Consider the following 20,342-nt stretch of genomic DNA (forward strand, 5'->3'; position numbering starts at 1 on the left):
TGGTACCAGGGATTGAATTCGGGTCCTTCAAGGCAGGCCACCGAACCGCTGAGCTAAATCCCCGGCCCCCCCGTAGCTGTTTCTATCTCATATGTCACTCTGTAGGCTCACACTCATGTGTGTCTTGTTTGGTTCTTACCTCTGTTCACATGGATTGGACAAGTGAAAAGTCCTGTAGGAGCACAAAGCCATTCCCCTTGGCACCAGTAGTATGTGATCAAGACCGTTTCTCCTCCCTGTTGCTGGAAAAACCCTAGAAGTTCTCCCTATGAAAAAAACGGAAGCCTTACCGATTTCTGCTTTTGCTTTGCAGACTGACACTACTTTACTCAACCACTGTCTTCTTGGCCAGAGAGGCCTTCCGCAGAGCTTGTCTGAGTGGAGGTGCCCAGCGGGACTGGAGGCAGACCCTCAACCTCCTGTGGCTAACGTGAGTTGTTGAGATGGGTTTCAGGAAGGCCAGAGTAATGAGTGTTGTAAGTGAAACAGCAGAACCTGCCTAACACTGAATTGTCTCTAGCTTGAGTCTGCAGTGGGTCTCTGGAGGCTAGGCCTGTGATAGGAAGTGGAGAGTGCTTTGGTGGAGAGTCTCGGGTCATTTTCTCTGTGGGTATCCAGGAGCTGGGAGGAGGCTCTACGTGGGGTTTCTGGGCCAGATTTCTAGCCTGGTGTTGTCCTCTTTGAGCCTGTTTCTGCTATTCCTGACCACCAGTCTGGGCCCCACTTGGCCTGTACCATTTTTTATTCCTAATCTTTTTTGAGTTTTTAATAAATACTGAATATTTTAAAAAGCATTTTAAAGGCTTCATTACATCTTTGATTTTTCAAGTGATTTTGATTTTGATTCTTTTAGAATATCCTTGAAAACTAAGTCTATCAGTTAAAAATTATAATGGCTTTTCTGCACAGAGGGCTGGTGGTTGGGGCTGTTTTCTAATGCTTCTCTTGCAGGGCTGGGGATTTAGCTCAGTGGTTCCACCACCTGCCTTGGAAACACAAGGACCTGAGTTCGATCCCTGGTACAAAAAAAAATTTAGTGAGACACTGTCTCAAAAAAAAAAGCTTTCCATCTAATGCTTCTCTCGCATCATTCCTTACTGCCTCAACAGAAATGACTGTCGAAGGACTGATAGGTGTTCATTTTATTAGGGGAATGACAGTCACATTTAGGTGCTCTGTGGTACACATGTGAAAGGATATTGTGCAGTGACTGTTGGTTATTTGGGGTTCAAGAACCTGCTGAATACTGTCAGTCATTCTAAGTGCAGACAGCAATCATTTTCTTTCTGGGATTTTTGCTTACCAAGTTAGTATGAGTCATTGGATAGGAATGTAGCCTTTGGAGTTAGATCAGGATTGAATCCTGCTTCTGCTCTGGACTCCCTATTCATGACCTGGGGCAAATTACCCCAGGCCTGTCGGCCTCAGTTTCCTCATCTTCTGAATGGGGATAATGACGGAGCTCATTGTGGGATGTCAGTGGGATAAAGAGCTTGAGTCATAGTGCCTGCTTTACCTACAAATAGTAAATTAATGTGGTAGCTGTTTTTATTTTGACTCTTTAATTCACTGTTACTATTTCACTGCATATTTGTATTTGTTTTAAAATTTAATATTTTAGGGCTGGGGATTTAGCTCAGCAGTTCGGTGGCCTGCCTTGCAAGCGCAAGAACCCAAGTTCAATCCCCGGTACCCAAAGAAAAAAAAAAAAATTTTTTTTAAACTTTTTTCTGCCCTTCCAGAGTCCCATTAGGTGTGTTTTGGTCTTTGTTCCTGGGCTGGGTCTGGCTGCAGTTGCTTGAAGTACCTCATCCTGATGTGGTCCCCCACTATGGAACTGCAGTAGTATTATTTGGTCTCTCAGCAGTGGTGGAACTTCTAGGAGAGCCCTTCTGGGTCTTGGCACAAGCACATATGTTCGTCAAGCTCAAGGTCAGTATACTGTGTGCTGTGAGGGAAATGTGAAGAATAAGATTAAAATGTAGTTTTTTTAAATATAAGAGAATGGTATTTCACAGTCTTGGATCTTAAAAAACTATTTGGAAAAAGGTAACATGATCACTTAAGTCGATTTACTTGAAATTTATGAGATGGCCTGAGCTAAAGTTTACCTTTGCTGCTGGACATGGTGTTATATGCCTATAATCCCAGCACACAGGAGGCTGAGGCAGGAGGATTGACATGAGTTCAAGGCCATCCTGGGCTACATAGTGAGACTCTGTCTCAAAAAACCAAATAATTAAAAAAAAATTTTTTTAAATGAAGTTTACCTTTGCTATACTATAAATTGAAAACCAGTTTAAGTTGGGCGTGATGGCACATACCTGTAATCCCAGCACTCAGGAGACTGAGGCAGGAGGATCCCTATGAGTTGGAGACCAGCCTGAGCTACATAGTGAGTTCCAGGTCAGTCTCAACTACATAGTGAGACCTGTCTCAAAAAATCAAAAAAGATAGAAGAAGAAGAAAACCAGTTTGCTAGTAAGAAAGTTATTAGGTTATGAGTTTAAATCAGAATTTAGAAAGACGTTAAAAACAAAAAAGAATTTGGGAGGACTATGAAGCATTCCAGATTTTTGTGGAGATTCTATTTAGTTGCATACTAATACTGACCTTTCATCTTTAAAAATATACGTAATATGTATAAAATTATATATATAATGTGTGGACCTTAAAACACAACACGCTGAGGATGCGTGAACTTACCAGTCAGCCTGGGAAGTAAAACATTGCAGGGGTTATGCCCAGCCATGCTCTGCTCCCTCCACCAGGGTAGCTCTGGGTTTCCTGCTTGTCATTCCCTTGTGTCTTCACTTCTGATAATGTCTGTGAAGTGCACCTTTACCATGTGTTTGCAGGTGGTTGCCGAGAGCTTGTCAGTAATCCTCAGGAGCATCCTCATAGCTTTGCTTGTGCTGTGGTTGCCTCACTTGGGACTGTACATCTTCTCTTTGGCCCAGGTAGGAGTTCTTATGTAGTCTGTGTTTCTCTGCTTTTTCTTCTTGTTCCCATTACTGTGTGTTTTATGTTTGCATTATTCGTGTATGTAGGGAAGGCTGGTAATGCCAGAGGCAGACCCTGCCACCACTTCTCTGGCTGCCATATCCATGTTGTGCCCTATTGTGACACTGCTAGGGTCCTCGAGGACTCCATACTCAGTGACATTGTCAAGCATCAAAAAGCCCTTTTAGCTGGGCGTGGTGGCACATGCCTGTATTGCCAGCACTTGAGAGGCTGAGGCAGGAGGATCGCTATGAGTTCGAGACCAGCCTGCGCTACGTGATGCGTTCCAGGTCAGTCTCAACTACATAGTGAGACCCTGTCTCAAAGAAACAAGAAAAAAAAAGCCCTTTTAGACATTCTGTGACCATGCCCATATCAAGCTGATCTTTGATTATCTGATACTATTATGGAGGGGGGAAAAAAAGTTAAGGAGGTGGGTGGGAATAAAGTTACATATGTATTATTTTCCTTGGCTTTTAATCAGTTGCTTACAGGATGGAGGAAACTGTGACAAGCCTGTTTTAAACTTTGATTGAAATCTCACATAATTCAGGGCCGGGGATTTAGCTCAGTGGTTCGGTGGCCTGCCTTGCAAGCGCAAGGACCTGAGTTCAATCCCTGGTACCCCCCGCCAAAAAAAAAAAAAAAAAAAAAAAAAAAAAATCTCACATAATTCAGAAAAAAATGAATCAAGTCAAGACTAGTTGCATTTTCAGTTTTAGCAATTTTTACTTCATTTCCATCTCATTTCTAGTTCTTCATATTCCTAAGTCTAGTGAAAATATAGCTAGAGTACAAGGCAATTTTAAAAAATGAAACCTAAAATTAGATATTTACCCAAACATCTTACAATACAAAATAGTTTGTAGTTTTTAGTAGTATATTGGAAGACAAATTAAGAGTTGTTGTTTCTTTTTGTTTTGGTGCTGGGGATTGAACTTGGGTCCTTGCAAGGCAGGCGGCAGAACCACTAAATCCCCAGCCCCAAATTAAGATTCTTAGTAATGCTTTATGTGAAATTCTTCCCATGTTCTAAGCAAAAAGCAACATATGGAACACAGTAGAGCTAGATTTAAAATTAATAAAATAATGAGAATTGCCTGCAAAAGCAGTTTGCAAGCAGTTGCATGTTTTAGAGACGTTATCTGTGTTTTTTTTCTGCCACATTTTATTGGATTTAGGACTACAGTTCTCATCGTGTATCATTGTTTTTATGCATTCTATGTAGTAGAGTATGAAGGCTACAGAGATACCTGGCTGTTGGGTAACTCCTCTTAGGAAAGTTGCTCACATTATGAGTATCTGACTGTCATAACTCCAACTCGGGAATATCACAGGTCAGTGATGATGAACCTTTTAGAGTTTTTAATGATACAAACAGCCCGCTACAGCATGCATGCCATAGGTTCGCCACCACTGTCATGGGTCATAGTTTAGCAAGACTCATTCTGAGATTATTTTTTATTTGTGGTACTGGGGAATTGAACCTGGAGCTTTCACACTGAGCTACATCTTCAGACCTTTTTCTTTTCTTATTTTGAGATATGGTCTCACTCATTTGCCACATTGCCCAGACTGGGGTTGAGTTCATGATCCTCCTGCCTCAACCTCCCACAGTGCTAGGATTACAGACTTACACCGCCTCACCTGGCTTTATTTGCTTCTTTACCATAAAACTTCTAGGGAAGGGAGGAGTGGGTGAAGGGAGGGCAGGGGTATGGGGAAAAAATGAGAACCAAGACCTGTCATGTAAAGGTACAAGATCCCAAAGATGAATATAACTCTACTGTGTATACCTAAAATGTACCAATAAACTTAATGAGGAAAAAAATAATAATAAAAATTTAAAAAATAAAAACTTCCAAGAGCTCTTCTGTGTGGTATTCACTGTCAGTGTCTGTGAGAGGGCTAAGAGCTAGAAACACTTCATAGAAGTGGATGACCACACCCACAGTGTCCCGTTTGTCATATCTGCCTCCAAGTTCATCCTTAAACTGGCCTGTTGTCCATTATCATATGTCAAATAAGAGGGTAATTCCAGAATAAATACCTCTTGTAACTCAGTAGTGACAAAACAATTAAAAAATGGGCAAAGGATCTGAATAGATGTTTTCCCAAAGAGGATATATAGATGAACGGCCAATAAGCATTTAGCCTGAAAAGATGCTCAACAGCACTAGTCATCAGAGAAGAGCAAATCAGAACTACGGTGAGACAGCACTTTGTGTCCATTGGAGTGGCTATTATAAAAAACAAAATAACAAGTGTTGGTGAGGATGTAGAGAAACTCAAACCCTAGTACATTGCTGGTGGGTATGAAAAATAGTGTTGCTGCTGTGAAAAACAGTATGGTGGTTCCTCAAAAATGACTAAGCAGGGCCGGGGATTTAGCTCAGCGGTTCGGTGGCCTGCCTTGCAAGCGCAAGGACCCGAGTTCAATCCCTGGTACCAAAAAAAAAAAAAAAGACTAAGCAGTTCTAATCCTAAGTATTTATACCTAAGAGAATTGAAAATACTTCTTCAACAAAAATGTACTGTGTGAACGTTCATAACACTATTCCCAGTAGCCAAAAGGTAGAAACATCACATGAATGAATGGATAAACGGAATATGGTATCTCCACAGAGTGGAATATTATTCAGCCATAAAAATGAAATACTGACAGTACACCATGGATGAACCTTGAACGCATTATACTATGTGAAAGAAGTCACACAAAGGCTACATAGTATGAGTCCATTAATATGTAATATCCAGGCTAGGCAAGTCCACAGAGACAGAGCAGATTAGTGGTTGCTAAGGGATGAGAGAATGGGCAGTAACTGCTTAATGGATGCAGTTTCCTTTTGGGCGATAAAACTATTCTGGAATTAGGTAGTGCTATTGGTTGTACAATAATGTGAATGTACCAAGAAGCTGTTGAATCATACACCTATGATTTTAATTAATTAATTAATTTTTTGGTACCAGGGATCAAACTCGGGCCTTTGCACTTTTGAGGCTGGTGGCGGAACCACTGAGCCAAATCCCCAGCCCAATTTTTTTTATTATGTGAATTTTTCCTCAGTAAAAAAGGGTCATGTGGTTATGATACACTTGCATTGATTAGCTGTAGAACCAGCTGTCTGGGCACGGTGGCACAGGCCTGTAACCCCAGCACTTGGGAGGCTGAGGCAGGAGGATTGCTGTGAGTTCAAGATCAGCCTGGGCTACATAGTCAGTTCCAGGTCAGTCTCAACTACATAGTGAGACCCTGACTCAAAACAAACAAAGGAAAAAGCTTAGCTATAGGTTGTCACTTCCTCTGAGGCCATGGTCAGCAGGAAATGAGGATAGGCAGAGAAGGTGCTTGGCATTGGGCAGTTTTGTTCACAGCAGTGCTGTTTGTCTTTTAAGGGCCCGAGGTCTGAAAGAAGGCTGGTATATAGTGGGCTCTGTCCTCCGGTGTGGCGTGGTTGGAGTGGAGAGTAGAGGAACTTAAGCCTGCTACACTGCAAATCCTTGTGTTTCTTGCTGTGCGACTGTTTTTTTTTTTTGGTACCGGGGATTGAACTCGGGTCCTTGTGCTTGCAAGGCAGGCCACCGAACCGCTGAGCTAAATTCCCGGCCCTGCTGTGCGACTTTTTATGAGAAGCCTTGATAGGCCAGGTGACGGCAGAGTCTAGCAGGCCCAGGGCTTGAGCTCGTATGTGCTGAGGAGCTTGTAAAAGGGGCCCTTTCTGGTTACTCTCCAACCTACAGTCAAAAGCCTGGCTGCTGTTCCTGGCCAGAAGCCATTCCTTTGTCTGAGTTGGGTGGAGGGAGAGGCTGGCCCTCTTACCATCCCTCCCTTTCCTCCCTCCTCCTATAGTAGCTCTCACCCTGCCCATGTGTTGGGTGGAGAGGAAAGAGCCAGTGGCTCAATTCTGCTTTGTAATCGTAAATGTCACAGGTTTCTGGGATTTATGGAAAACCCATAATCCCAGATGAGGGCAGGTTGATGGTTATCAGCCGTCGTGATTTTTGGGTCTTCACAGTGTGTTAGGTAGGTGGGAGAGCTAATCTAAAAATCTTGTGAGAATTTGCAGTAAATATTTAATTTTAAAAAATTCTTATAGTAAAAGACACATTGTCATCAGTCCCCCTCAAAACACTCTCCCTTACTTCAGACACACTTGTCCTATAATTCTTGCCACTTTTTGAAGCAGTCCTGGAAGTCCTGTTTCATGAGCATCTTTATGAAGTATGATCAAAAATGGGAAGGGATGGGTATTATGCTCAATGGCCCCGCACCTGCCTTGCAAGTGCAAGGTCCTGAGTTCGATCCCTGGTACAAAAAAATGCTGCTTCTAAGTGCTATCCGACAGAAAGTTGGGCTTATGAAAACATTATGGTATTTCCGGGCATGGTGGCACACACCTCTAATCCCTGCACTTGGGAGGCTGAGGCAGGAGGATCTCTGTGAGTTCAAGACCAGCCTGGGCCACATAGTGAGTTCCAGGTCAGCCTCAACTACATAGTGAGACCCTGTCTCAAAAACAAAATCATTATGGTATGTTTTCATCCACGTTGTTTATGAGAAGCCCTGTGACTTATGGCTCTTCCCAAAGTTAAAATGACCGTTAAATGGATTCATGACAGCAAAACCAAAGATGCTCATGAAAGGAGACTTCCTGAACTGTTTCAGAAAGTGACAAGGATGATGGGATAAGTATGTTCAAAGTGAGAGAGGGAATTTTGGGGGGAGTTAGTGACAGTGTATCTTACTGTACTGTTAGAAACAAAACCCAAAATTTTGCTGTTCTTTTCATCATGCCTTGAGGCTGTCATGGAAGTTCTGTTCTGCCCCTTGGGTAGGGTGCCTGGAAGATGCAGGAAGATGCTGCAGTGGAGCTGGATCTGGCTGGACAGCTGTTTCCAGAGGACGGGCACTGCTCAGCAGGAAATGCAGTCACTTAAGACCTGTTTCTTGTGCTGGCTTTGGCAGCTCATACACTACAAGGACAGTTCTATTTCTTGATTGGCCTTTGAGGTCAAATTTATAGACATACTAAAATTATACCTATATTAAAACAGTTTAACTTCGACCTATTATTTTCTTTTTTTCAGCTTTTTTATACTGCAGTCTTGGTGCTTTGCTATGTTTTTTATCTCACAAAGTTACTGAGTTCCCCAGAATCAGTCAAGCAACAAACTCTTCCTGTCTCCAGAATAACAGATCTATTACCCAGCATTACAGGAAGCAGAGTAAGTAATACAATCTGTACTTTATCATTTTAATCAGAAGATGGTTATCCTTGAGAAAAGGAAATTGTAACTGGTTTATTGTTGTAATAGGAAAAATAATGTTTAGCACGTATTTATCGAGTGCTTGTTATGTGCTAGGCACGGGCTCCTAAATCTTGCACTGGTATCATTTTGGTCTGGACAATTCTTTGGAACTGTCAAGTGCACTGTAGCATGTTTAGCAGCATCTCCACTTTACTAGATTCCAGTAGCAATCCGCCTCTCTGCTCCCCAATGCAACACCCAGAAGCATTTCCAGACACTGCAAAATGTCCTCTAGGGGCAAAAATTTCTCCCGCTTGAGAAGGACTGTGCTAGGCCGTATGCCAAATGCTTTACATGCCTTATTCAGTGCTTGTAACTCTGACAGCTGGACACGGTTACTATTTCTATTTTAGAGTGGGAGAGTTAAGGACTAGCAAATAAATACCTGTTCAAGGTGAGGTTTGGGGCAGGGATGGGATTCTGGGGGCAGCTCTAATGCCAGCAGATCAAGGCTCTAACCATTGTGCTCCTCAGTTTCTGTTCCACTGTGTCTTTGGAGTGACCTGTGGCACAGGCAGTGCAGAGTTCTGAGCAAGGAATGACTTCTAGTGGTTTCTTTATCAGCTGTGAGCTCAGTCTTTCACATGCTCTACTTTCCTACCCAGAGGAGCCTGGGGGCTGATGTGTGAAGTACAATCCTCTTCTACCCATCTCTTCGCTCTGTCCATTTGGCTTGTGTTTCCTGCTCTGCACAGTAAGTCCTGATGTCTCCCACCCAGAGGTGCGCATAGAATCAAGCGCCACACTGCCTCTCCCAGATGCTGTGAGCTGCTCTGTGAGGGGCGCATTTCCTGTTCCCCACATGTGTTTGCTTGCTCGATGTGCTACACTTTATTGTGACCAAATTAGAGGTAGCCTTTTCTATTCTTCTAGAATTCTGTCTTCACAGATGTTTGTCTAGGTTTATAATAAGTTAATGACCCCTCAAATAATGGCTTTTGTATTCCTTGATGTTTCTGAGTAATTCAGTATGAAAGATCTGCTAATATTTAAGTAAAGCTGAAGAGCTGAGGGCTTTGACATGCTAAGTGTGTACTCAGGGTGGTTCTGTGTTGAGGACTGTGCCATGTGCCCTGAGGGGCGCCTCAGCTCTCAGAATTTGCGTTCTGGTGGGAGATCAGATGGGTACTCAACTGACTGCACTGTGTAGTCTGATACAAGACCTCGTGCATGTCTGGACACAGAGAACTGATGTGTTCCATCTGGGAGCGCGGCAGAAGGCTTCATGGAGGAAGCTGCCTTTGAGCTGGATTTTGACACATGGGTGGCAGAGGTGAAGTGTGTATGTGACCACAAGGAAGGAAAGACTTGTTTTCTGAAGCTGGGTGTGGTGGCACACGCCTGCAATCCCAGCATTCAGGAGGCAGATGGAGGAGGATCACAGGAAGTTCAAGCCTACATAGTGAGTTCAAATCCAGCCTGTGCTACATAGAGAAACCCTGTCTCAAAACCGCGTCCCTCCCCAGGGAGGGAATTTTTTTTCTGGGCCTGTTCTATGCGCATCATTGTGTTGGAATTGGAAATGCAGAATGACTCTGGTACTTAGGTTGCCTGGTTGGGGAGAGGGAAAGAAAACAGAATGTGGACAGAGTGTATGAAGGGAGGTAAACTGGGCCAGCTGGGCTAGGGCCAGGTAGTAGGGGTCTCATTGCTGTGGAGTTTGGGCTTAATTCAGGAGTGGTGGAGCCCAGTGAAAAGCAAGTAGTACTGTGGACCAACTGCCTATGTAGAGGAGCTGACCATCCATTATAACCTGTAGGGTCTCATTTTCCCCCCACACTAGCTCCATGAGGATCCCATTTTGCACATGAGAAAACCAAAGCATTGTTAGGTATCTGACCTGTTGCCTTTGGACTAAGTCAGGGAGCTGCACTTTGAGCTCCAGCCTCCAGGCTTGACTCTGAAGCATGCATGGCCACCCTTTTGGCTTGCCTGGCCACAATGAGTGAAGGTGAATTGTCTTGGGCTGCATATACAATACAGTTAATGTGTGTAAGCAGCAAAACTTCCATATCTGTGAAAACAGGGCAAGCAGACTATGGGCTGAGGGTCAGATATGCCTGCTGAAGCCTAAACTTACAGTGAGAAGAGTGGGCTAGAGAGAAAGAGGCAAAGAAGCTCAGAAAGGAGGTTGTGGCAATTCCAGGTGAGAAGTGAAGAGAATGTCAGGGAGACAAATGCAGATGGGAGGATGGACAAGGCTGGGGCTGAGTCTGTGGCCCAGGAGCAACTGGCATAGGCGGAGCAAGGGGCACAGGAGAGAGAGAGTAAGTGTTGTATGGGCAGAGGGAGGACCAGGACCTCAGGCTCTCCGGTGACTCTTGTCAGTGTGGGAAGGATGTGGCTAATTGATTATCCTGAGTCAGAAAAGTTTGGGAAGTGGAAGACTGATTCAGCCCAAGGCAGGATGAGCCTCTGAGTTTCGACTCCAGACCTTTCGAAGAGTCACTGACAACCACCTTTTGTCTTCCGAGCCTCAGTTTCCAGTCAGTACAACAAGGCTGTGGTTTGCTAGGAGATTCTGGAGAAGTTCATGTCTCTTTAGAACAGCTCAGTAGTACCACCCTGACTTTGTGAAGTTGGTCTTTGGCCAGCCAAGTGACAAATTTTTTCTAAATAGAATGGTTACAAGTCTGCAGAATTTGCTTCCTCTTCTATACCACCTATATACCCTGAGAACAATCTCAGCCTTGGATTATACTGCCTGTCTATCCCTTAATAGCACTTTGCAATAGTAAGCAGTATGGCCATCGCTTCATGGACCTAATTAATTTGAAGGTCTTAGAAGAGAGGAATTCTTGGCATAAGCTTTCAGGTAAGATTCACTGTCATGATACCACCTTTTGAGGAACTTTTTCTCTAAAAAGCTCAGTCATCTTTCCAAACCCATTCATAAGCAACTAGCAAGTAGGCTTCACAATAGCCTCATTGGCAATCTGTAATTTTTATTTCCTTTGAAAACAGCACAGGTAGCTGGATGTGTGGTGCACGCCTATAAGCCCAGCAGTCAAGGAGGCTGAGGCTGGAGCATTGCAAGTTCGAACATAGCACGAACAGCTGAAGTGAGCCCGTCTCAAAATAAAAAATAAACAAAGGACTGGGGACGTAGCTCAGGGTTAAGGCCCCACGCACAATCCCCAGTACTACAAAAACTAAGAAACAAACAAAAAAACCAACCAAAAAAAAACCAAAACCATGAGTACTTCTGTGCAGACCCCTTGAAAGACCAGCATGGCAAGGGGCAGAGAGTCATGTGAGAGGGAAGGTGCTCTGCCCCTGTCTTCCCTGGTGCTGAATTCCCTGTAGCTGACTGCACAGAATCGGTTTTGGTTTTTTGAGACAGGGTCTCACTGTGTAGTTGAGACTGACCTGGAACTCACTGTGTAGTCCAGGCTGGTCTTGAACTCACAGCGATCCTCCTGCCTCACCTTCCCAAGTGCTGGGATTACAGGGGTGAGCCAACACGGCGCAGAATCAGCCACTGTTAAAGATGAGTGGTCCACAGTGTCCCCTAGTGGTGATAGTTGCCTGGTGATGGCCTGGTGTAAGCATTTGCTGGCCCAGTTTCCTTCTCATTGTGGAAAATTTTCCCTGGAGCTAGAGCTACCCTGGCATCCGCTCCAGGTTCAGTGATACCCTGCAGGTACTGCACTTTGGGTGGATTCAGACCTGTCCTTCTCATGTTTAGAAGTAAGATTCATAAACTCGTGGATGAGTAGAATGGGGACTGCAGTGACCCTTGCTTTCAGAGGTGCTCTAGACTTTCCCTGTCATGATGGTAGCTGCCAGCCACATGTGGATATAGAACCTTTTGGAATGTGGTTGTTCCTTAGATGAGCTGTGAGTGCAAGAAACACTGGATTTTGAAGACCTAATATGGAAAAAATAATGTTAAATGCCACTCATATTTTTTACATTAGTTACATGTTCAAAAGTATAATATTTAGATCAAGTAAAATATATTATAATTAGTTTCATTTGTATCTTTTTCCTATTCATTGTGTCTGTTGAACAATTTAAAAATTACATTTCTGCTAGACAGCCTTGCTCTATACAGGTGAGCTTCAGGCCAACAGTGGGGGCCCATATGACTGGGGTAAGTTCCAGGCTGCCCGTGAGCCCCTTTCCATGGCTGAGACTCACCTTTTGGAGAGGTGAAATGGACTTGGACTGTGACCCACTCTTTCCCTTCCAAAGACCCATTGGAACCCTACCATTCAGAAGTCATCGGATGCCTGTGTGAGGGACCCCCAGAAGGAACTGGGGGAGGTCAGGTGGCCACCCCACTCCTCCATTTTGTGACCGCTCTCTGGCTTTGAGGACACCTGTCTCGTACAAGCTGACCTTGGCTGTGCCCAAGTGTTTTCCTCTTTCTACCCTCTTTGCTTGTAGGAAGTAGGCAGTTTGATGGCCCTTGGGAGATTTGGAAGGACCATATCTGAAGTTTTGTTTTATTCTTTCCTCTGTCATACCAATTCTGAGTGATTTGCCTGACCTGGGAAGGCTGAATTTCTTTTGAAATATACGAGCACACTTCGTATACTTGGTGAGAAAGGGCATTAAGGTGTGGGGTACATGGAACAGAATTTGTTCTGTAGCTTGGCATGTTTCAGACACTTAAAAAAACTTTTTGTAGTGCTAGGGATCAAACCCAGGGGATCATGAATGCTAGATAAGCACTCTGCTATTCTGCTACATCCCCAGACTTTCAGACTTTTTTTTTTTTAAGAACACAATAAGCTAAATGTATCAGATGTAGCCAGGGTACAGGCTGGGCCTCCAAGGGGACAGCAGCAATTCTTTAGGGGTCTCTGTGACTCTTGGACCTAACCCTACAGCCTTCATCTTCATGTTTAGTGATCTTTTAGTTAGCTTTCTGTTACTATAACAAATACCTACAAATTAATGGATAAAGAAAATGTGGTGTTTATACACAATGGAACACTACTGTGCTATGAAGGATAAATTTCAGTCATTGGTAGGAGAACGGATGCACCTCAAAACCATAATGTTAAGTGAAATAAATCAGACACACAAGCTAAAATATCATGTGGTTTCTCTTACATGAGAACCCTAAAGTCTAAATAAACAGCAAATTAGAAGATAGATAACAGGAAACAAGGAGATAGATCTTTTGCAATGGGGAAGTAGATCAAGAAATGGAGGGAGCAGGGAAAGGGAGGAGGAGAAAGGTACATAAAAAGAGTTACGATGTGTTATAAATACATGTACCAACTCCCCACAGTGAGTTAATCACTATGTACTGCATATATGTGCTAATGAAAATGAAAATAAATAAATAATCAGCTCGTAAAGAGCAACCACTTATTCCGGCTTACAGTTTGGAGGTTTCAGTTTGGGCCCTGTAGCGAGGCAGCACATTGTCACAGAGGTGCAGCAGAGCAGGGCAGCTTACCTCGTGGCCAAGAGGCAAGAGAGAGAAGAGGCTGGAACCCTGCAGCTCCCTTCAGAGCGCACAGCAGTGGCCAGAGCCCTCCCCGCAACACCCCTCTGAGAGCTTCTGCCTCTTCCCCTGTGGGCTGCTGAGGACCAGACCTTCAATACATGGCCATTGGGGGCTTGGAGGTCCAAACTCTAGCAGCGATGTAAACTCCTTCCCAGTGTCTGTGGGTGCCTCTGTGTGCTGATCATTAAATGATTCCGTGGGGACTTTGCACATTGGGTCTAAGGACTGGAATAAATTGTTTTTTCTGGTAGCATTTTATTGTTATCCTTGAAGTGCCTGGAATGTTTTGTTCTGCTTTTTTGTTTTCTCTTTTAGGCTTTTGTAAATTGGAAAGAGGCTAAATTGACTTGGAGTTTTTTCAAACAGTCTTTCTTGAAACAAATTTTGACAGAAGGTAAGTAAAAGGTCACTCTGATCAGCCAGGGGATCATAGTAGAAACAAAGGAATTTTACGGGACTGCTGATTATCTGGGTCCATCCACCTTTCTGGAGCACTGTTGGCAAAGGACTGCCATTTTTTGATTGTTTTTATTTTTAGATGGAGAGGGAAACCAAGATTTATTTAGTTTTATGCTTTTTTTTCCTGCTACCGAGGATTGAACTGTGGCTTGCACCTGTGAGGCAGGCATGGTGCCACTGCACTAAATCTCTGGCCCAGTTTTATGCTTTAAGTTATCTGATTTAAATCTCTCCACACAATAAAAAAATATTTTTCCTTTATTATGGATGCAGGAACTGAAAGTTCATGAGCTTATAGAACTTTAGGGGCCTACTGTAGTGAGGAACAGTTTAATTAGAATCCAAGACTGTTAATCAGCTTTCTGTTAATGTGACAGAATACCAGAGAGAATCAACCTGGAAAGAGGAAAGGCTTATTTGGCTCACGGTTTCAGAGGCTTCAGTCCATGTCATTGGCCCTATTGCTTTGAAACTGTGGCAGTACAGTGTGTCATGGTGGCTGGGAACCAAAGAGAGGTAGAAGAGGTTAGAGTTTCATTATCTCCTTCAAGGAACTGTCCCAAGGACCTAACTGTGGTTGTGCTATAAAGGTTCCACCACCTCCAATGGGACCATGGGTTGGGACCAAGCCTTTAATACATGGGCTTCTGGGGGAACTTCATATTCAAACCATAGCAAATTCTAACTGTAAAACCCCTGTTAGATCATTTTAGTATGTTTATTATGAAAATATCAAATTATAGAAAATTGGAAAATAAACCATCCAATAACCTTATCCTATCCTAAATTTTGTTCTTTTTTCAACTTTTTTAAGAATTAGATTTTTCTTTTAAAAAAAGAAGAAAAGAAAAAAGAACCATGACTTATTTATTTGGCTGTACTGGGTGTGTATTGAACCCATGGCCTTCATCATGAGCTACATTCCTAGTCCTTTATTTAACTTTTTAAAAACTTTTTTGTTTTGAGAGTCATTAGATTGCCCAGGATAGGCTCAAACTTGTGGTACTCCTGCATCAACCCCACAGAGCACTGTGATTACACGCATGCACCAGCACGCCAGACATCATTTTATTGTCCTGTTTTTTTTCCCCTGGTACTGGGGATTCAACTCAGGATCTTGTGTCTGCAAGGCAAGTGTGGTGCCACTGAGCTTAATCTCCACCCTAGTATACTGTTGTTATACTGTATACTATAGGACATAACAATAAGGAAAAAAATGTACATGTTCAGTTCACATGCAATTTTTTTGTTTTGTTTTGTGGTACTGGAGAATGAACCCAGGGCTTTCACACTGAGCTACATCCCCAGACCTTTCTTAGTTTTTATCTTGAGACAGGGTCTCTGTAAATCTTGAAGTTGCCCAGCTGGGCTTGAACTTGCCATCCTCCTGCCTCGGCTTTCCAGAGTGCTGGGATTACAGGTGTGTGCTACCACACCTGGCTTGTGTGTGTGTGTGTGTGTGTGTGTGTGTGTGTGTGTGTGTGTGAATATTTTTGATCTGCAATTGGTTGAATCCTTGGATGCATAACCTCCAGATATGGAAGACCAATTATTTACAAAAGCTGGAACTATTGGCTAGGAGGGTGGATCAGAGAAGCACAGAGATACAGGCCTGGGAGCACTAGCACAGGTCCCTGCTCCACACACTTGTAGGAGACAGGATCAGAGAGAGGAGCGACTTGAAAGAAGATGGAAACTAGCCTCTTGATGTTTTCCTTTTGCCAGGAGGTAAGGATTTGACCATGAGGCTGTGGGCACTATAGTGGACCCTCGAGTTAGAACTGGCCTGAAATATGAACAGCTTGGGTTATGACCGGAATTTTAGCTTCAGCTTACAGTCTTGAGTTATGACCCAAATACCAGCCAGTTGTGCTTCCAGATGGTCTTTCAGATACCCTGAAAGAACCCTGAAAGAGTTCTCGAAGGAACATTACAGTTAACCCCTCTGTGGGGTTAATTGAGAAGTCCTGGGCCATTGTCTCTCTTAAGGACACTGATCTCTGCCTGTACACAGGAGAGAGACTTTGAAGGCTTTGTAGTGGAGCCTGAGCCTTCAGTTGACCAACTTGAGTTACAGCCAACCCTCGCTAATGAATTGGGTTTATAGTCAAGGGACCACTGTATTCAGTACTCTGTCTCTATAGTGATCAGTGCTTCTCACTCAAGAACAAGAACTCACGAAAACCAGGGGTGGAGGTGAGGGTTGAGGGGCAGTGGGGCCCAGTTGGTGTCTTCACTGGAAGACATTAGACTGTCTTAGATTTCAGGGATTTCCTGAGCCTGCAGAGCAGATCTACCCTAGAGGAAATGTGGATGAGCTTGTGCCCATTATCACAGACATTTCCCTTCTTAGTTTACATCTCAGTTTTCTGACCTCAAGACTTGGGACAGTCGTTTTCGTTATTGACATTTTAGTAATCTCCTAATTTTTTTTTTTTTTTTTTGGTCCCGAGGTATGGGCAGGCCACCGAACCGCTGAGCTAAATCCCCAGCCCATCTCCTAATATTTTTTAAGGTGTTAGACTGATGTTATTAGCTGTTGGTTCTTAATTTAACAGGCCTGGAAGTTTGCTATTAATAAAGCCCTCAGCACTTTCCAAATTATTATGGAATTTGAAATCAGCATTAGAACAACTAATGTGTTTTTATCTGATTTTTCTTCTTTGAGAGTATTTACGAACAGTAAAAGTTGATATATGATAAGAGAAAAGGAAGTAAGAAATGAGTCTGCACTTAAAAGCTGATTATTTTGCTTTTCCTTTTATTCTAGGTGAGCGATATGTGATGACATTTTTTAACATATTAAATTTTGGCGACCAGGGTAAGATAAAATTCTGTAGTGTTTTAATTAAAGGCAAATACTATTAATAGATGTTTTGTAATATTTTTCTTTGTTGTTTGGTACATTTAATGGAAGATGAATCTGAAAATTCTATGACATGCAGATTGTACAAAAATGAGAAGATCGTAACTTGTAGGCCTTTGTAAATATATAAGTAAAGAGACTGCACTCTCTCATGTGACTTGAGTGATGATTTTTTTGTTGTTGGGAACTCTCTGCCTTTCCCCCTGCTTCCTGCAGAGGCCACTGTCCGGATTAGAGGGATGCTAGGAGAGACTAAAAGGGAGCTCACCAGCAGAATCACAAGATCTGCCCTGTATTTGTGTGGCTAGATGGATCTCTCTCAATTATTATTTTTTTTTTTTTTTGGTACCAGGGATCAAACTCGGGTCTTTGTGAGGCAGGATCTGGAACCACTGAACTAAATCCTCAGCCCTCTCTCAATTTTTTATATTTGCTTTTTAGTATAATATCAAAGCAATGGAAATAAAAATAGAAAAAAAAGTCAACTTTGCATTAATGACCTCTATTTTAAAAAGTACCAGTGATAGAAGCATCTTGTTCCTTGGCTATATCAATCCAGTACCCTGGTTGTGGAACTGTACTGTACTTTTTGCAGGATGTTATCAGTTGAGAAAGCTGGACAAAGGGTACATGGAATCTCTTTGGTTGTGTGTAAATCCTCAGTTATCTCAAGATTTTTTTTAAAAATTTAAACATATTAAACTAGAAGAATTGTAACAGTACTGTGAAAGTTAAAATAGAAAAACTAATATGATTGTTGTATTTTCCTTTTTGTTTTGTAGGTGTATATGACATAGTTAATAATCTTGGGTCCCTGGTTGCAAGGTTAATTTTCCAGCCCATAGAGGAAAGTTTTTATTTGTTCTTTGCTAAGGTGCTGGAGAGGGAAAAGGATGCCACACTTCAGAAGCAGGTAGTCTTAGTTTTCATGTACCCTTCTCCCAAATGAACCTTCATCTGATTGCATAACAAACAGAAATAAGGAAGTTTGTTTCCCTGTTGTCTGATGTTAATTTTTCTTTTAGATTTCATCCTTCTCTCACCTTCTGACTAATAGCAGGACCCAGAGCTCATTTATCTTTCCTGACCTTCGCTCTTGCCCCTAGCTGTCCCTTTTGCCTCCCACCTTTGTTCTCTGTGTGACCTTACTCTTTTTTGTCCTTCTACCGGGAATCAAACTCAGGATATTGCACTTGCCAGGCAGGCGTGGCACCACTGAGCTAAATCCCTGGCCCTGTGTGACCTTACTGTTGATCCAGCCCTCCTAGAACCCTCTAGCAGGACAGATACCCTCTCATGTCCTTGTCATAGGTATAAGAATGATGTAGCCTCTCCCACCCTCAGATTCTCAACCAAATAATGCCAATTTAGGGGATGGGGAAGAAAGAATATAGTCATGGGCTTCACCTACCATATCAGTTGTTTAAGCTTTTTACAGATAATCCCGTGCTCAGTGCTACATCTGACCCTGCAAATCAATGTACTCTGGTTGGTCAGAGTAGAGGAGATTCTAGCCCACGAGTATTTAACTATAGAAACTTATTTTTTTGAAAACAAAAATGTCTAACACCTCAAAATTAAAAGCAAGTTAGGTTTATTTCTTCCATGTCTTAGAAGATATTTTGCAAAATATAGTTTATGAATAGTATTTCAAAATAAGCTAATCTGGTTCTCAGTCTGATTTAGGAATATTTAAGTGTACAAAGACAGTAACATCAGAATTTTGAAACATTTGTCAGGAGAAGCACCAAGCTGGCTAGTCTAGATGGAAAGTTGCTGCCCAATGAAGAATAAATATCAGAGGGTAATGTGAGTGTTTCCTAAGCAATAGCTTAAATAATTCCTCCTGAGTGAGTTGAAAACTAAACTTGCCCCTTGTCACCCAAGGAGACACAATTACCTTTTTTCTTTCATTTGCTAATTGTCATAAAAACAAACATGGCCTGAAGAAAACCAGTGAGGCCCTCACTCAGTTGGGTGAGCTGAGGAAGAAGGCCAGATGTGAGAGTTCTTTAGCTCATGATTCACCCAACTTCCTTCCCTTTCTCTGGTCCCAGGAGGACATTGCTGTCGCCGCTGCGGTTTTGGAGTCGTTGCTCAAGCTGGCCCTGCTGACCGGCCTGACCATCACTGTTTTTGGCTTTGCCTATTCTCATCTGGCTCTGGATATTTATGGAGGGACCATGCTTAGCTCGGGATCAGGTATGCTCTATAATTTTGTCAGATTTGTTCTAATTGATGAACAAAAATAAGAGTCTCATGCCATCCAAGAACTTGTACACACACCATTGACATTTGCGTCCTGTAGAAAGATTGTCGGATAGCTGGGGTTGTGGGACTGTTCTGTCACTCAGTGTCAGATGCACACAGAGGGCACGGTCAGGGCCTTGCACTAGGACAGTTAGTTCCCCAGCCTCACCCAGAGTAGCTGTCGTGAATCTTCCCTCCCATCGACTTTCCTCTCAGACTCCAGGTGTGCTTTGCCAAGCACTTGGCCATGCTTCCTCTGGACAAGGGAGGAAGGCAGAGAGCAGGCTCTGATGAATCTCTGCTTGGTACTAACCACATCCGAAGATAGTAAATGCCACATAAATCTTATAGCTGGGTGCGTAAAAGCCTCTGAAGGATAACCCAGAGCCATTTGCAGAGAATAAAATTGATCTTGGCAAATAAAATGGTATATTTAATCCACTGACTCTGAGAAAAATAGTGAATATGTCTAACATTGAAATATATGGTGCCCAGGCCGCCAAGAATCTTGCTAGTTCTTGAGGACTTTACCAGGTTCACAATGTATTTGAGGACTTCACCAGTTTCACAGTGCCTGCTATCGCTGGCAGTCCATTTGCAGGCTTTCATTTTGGGCTTAGCTAAGATGTTTTTAATTCTTCAAATCACTAAACACCTGGGAGAGTCTTTCTCCTCCCATCTCAATATAAAGGGCTTTGTCCACTGCCCTTTCACAAGTTCACTGTTTTAATTGCCACTATAGTGGGGCTCAGACTTCCGTATTGGGCAAAAAAAGAGCCAAATTTCTGCTGTATAGCAAAGGTCATTAACTTGGGAGAAACCTGCTGTGAAGCCAGTGAAGTGGTTTGCAGTTCCCTGGGGCTTGTGCTGTGAGAAGTACATCACCAGCAGGCCACTGTAGGGAAGCCTCATTAGGAAGCCATTAGCAAATTTATATGCAGAGATTGGGGACTCAGTAGTTTCACAGTTGCTTAGAAAGCAGTAACC

The 20,342-nt window shown here is 42.9% G+C and overlaps 1 protein-coding gene across 14 annotated transcripts in view; it reads left to right on the top strand.

Annotated features, from left to right (window-relative positions):
* The window catches only part of Rft1 (RFT1 homolog), a 69,066-nt gene that overhangs the window by 7,512 nt on the left and 41,212 nt on the right, over positions 1-20,342 (top strand). For all 14 annotated transcript variants that reach the window (XR_784083.2, XM_010643056.3, XM_033757084.1 and 11 more), the window contains exons 3-10: positions 314-430; positions 1,743-1,932; positions 2,859-2,960; positions 8,092-8,229; positions 14,096-14,174; positions 17,010-17,060; positions 17,888-18,018; positions 19,163-19,307. Coding sequence is in view for 13 of the 14 variants with exons in the window: in XM_010643056.3 (XP_010641358.1) it covers positions 314-430; positions 1,743-1,932; positions 2,859-2,960; positions 8,092-8,229; positions 14,096-14,174; positions 17,010-17,060; positions 17,888-18,018; positions 19,163-19,307 (953 nt within the window). In the remaining variant the exon portion in view is untranslated. The remainder of the gene's footprint in view (positions 1-313; positions 431-1,742; positions 1,933-2,858; positions 2,961-8,091; positions 8,230-14,095; positions 14,175-17,009; positions 17,061-17,887; positions 18,019-19,162; positions 19,308-20,342) is intronic.

The sequence above is a fragment of the Fukomys damarensis genome, unplaced genomic scaffold (genome assembly GCF_012274545.1).
Source record: "Fukomys damarensis isolate Sample0158 unplaced genomic scaffold, DMR_v1.0_HiC HiC_scaffold_28, whole genome shotgun sequence".
Classification (NCBI taxonomy): domain Eukaryota; kingdom Metazoa; phylum Chordata; class Mammalia; order Rodentia; family Bathyergidae; genus Fukomys; species Fukomys damarensis.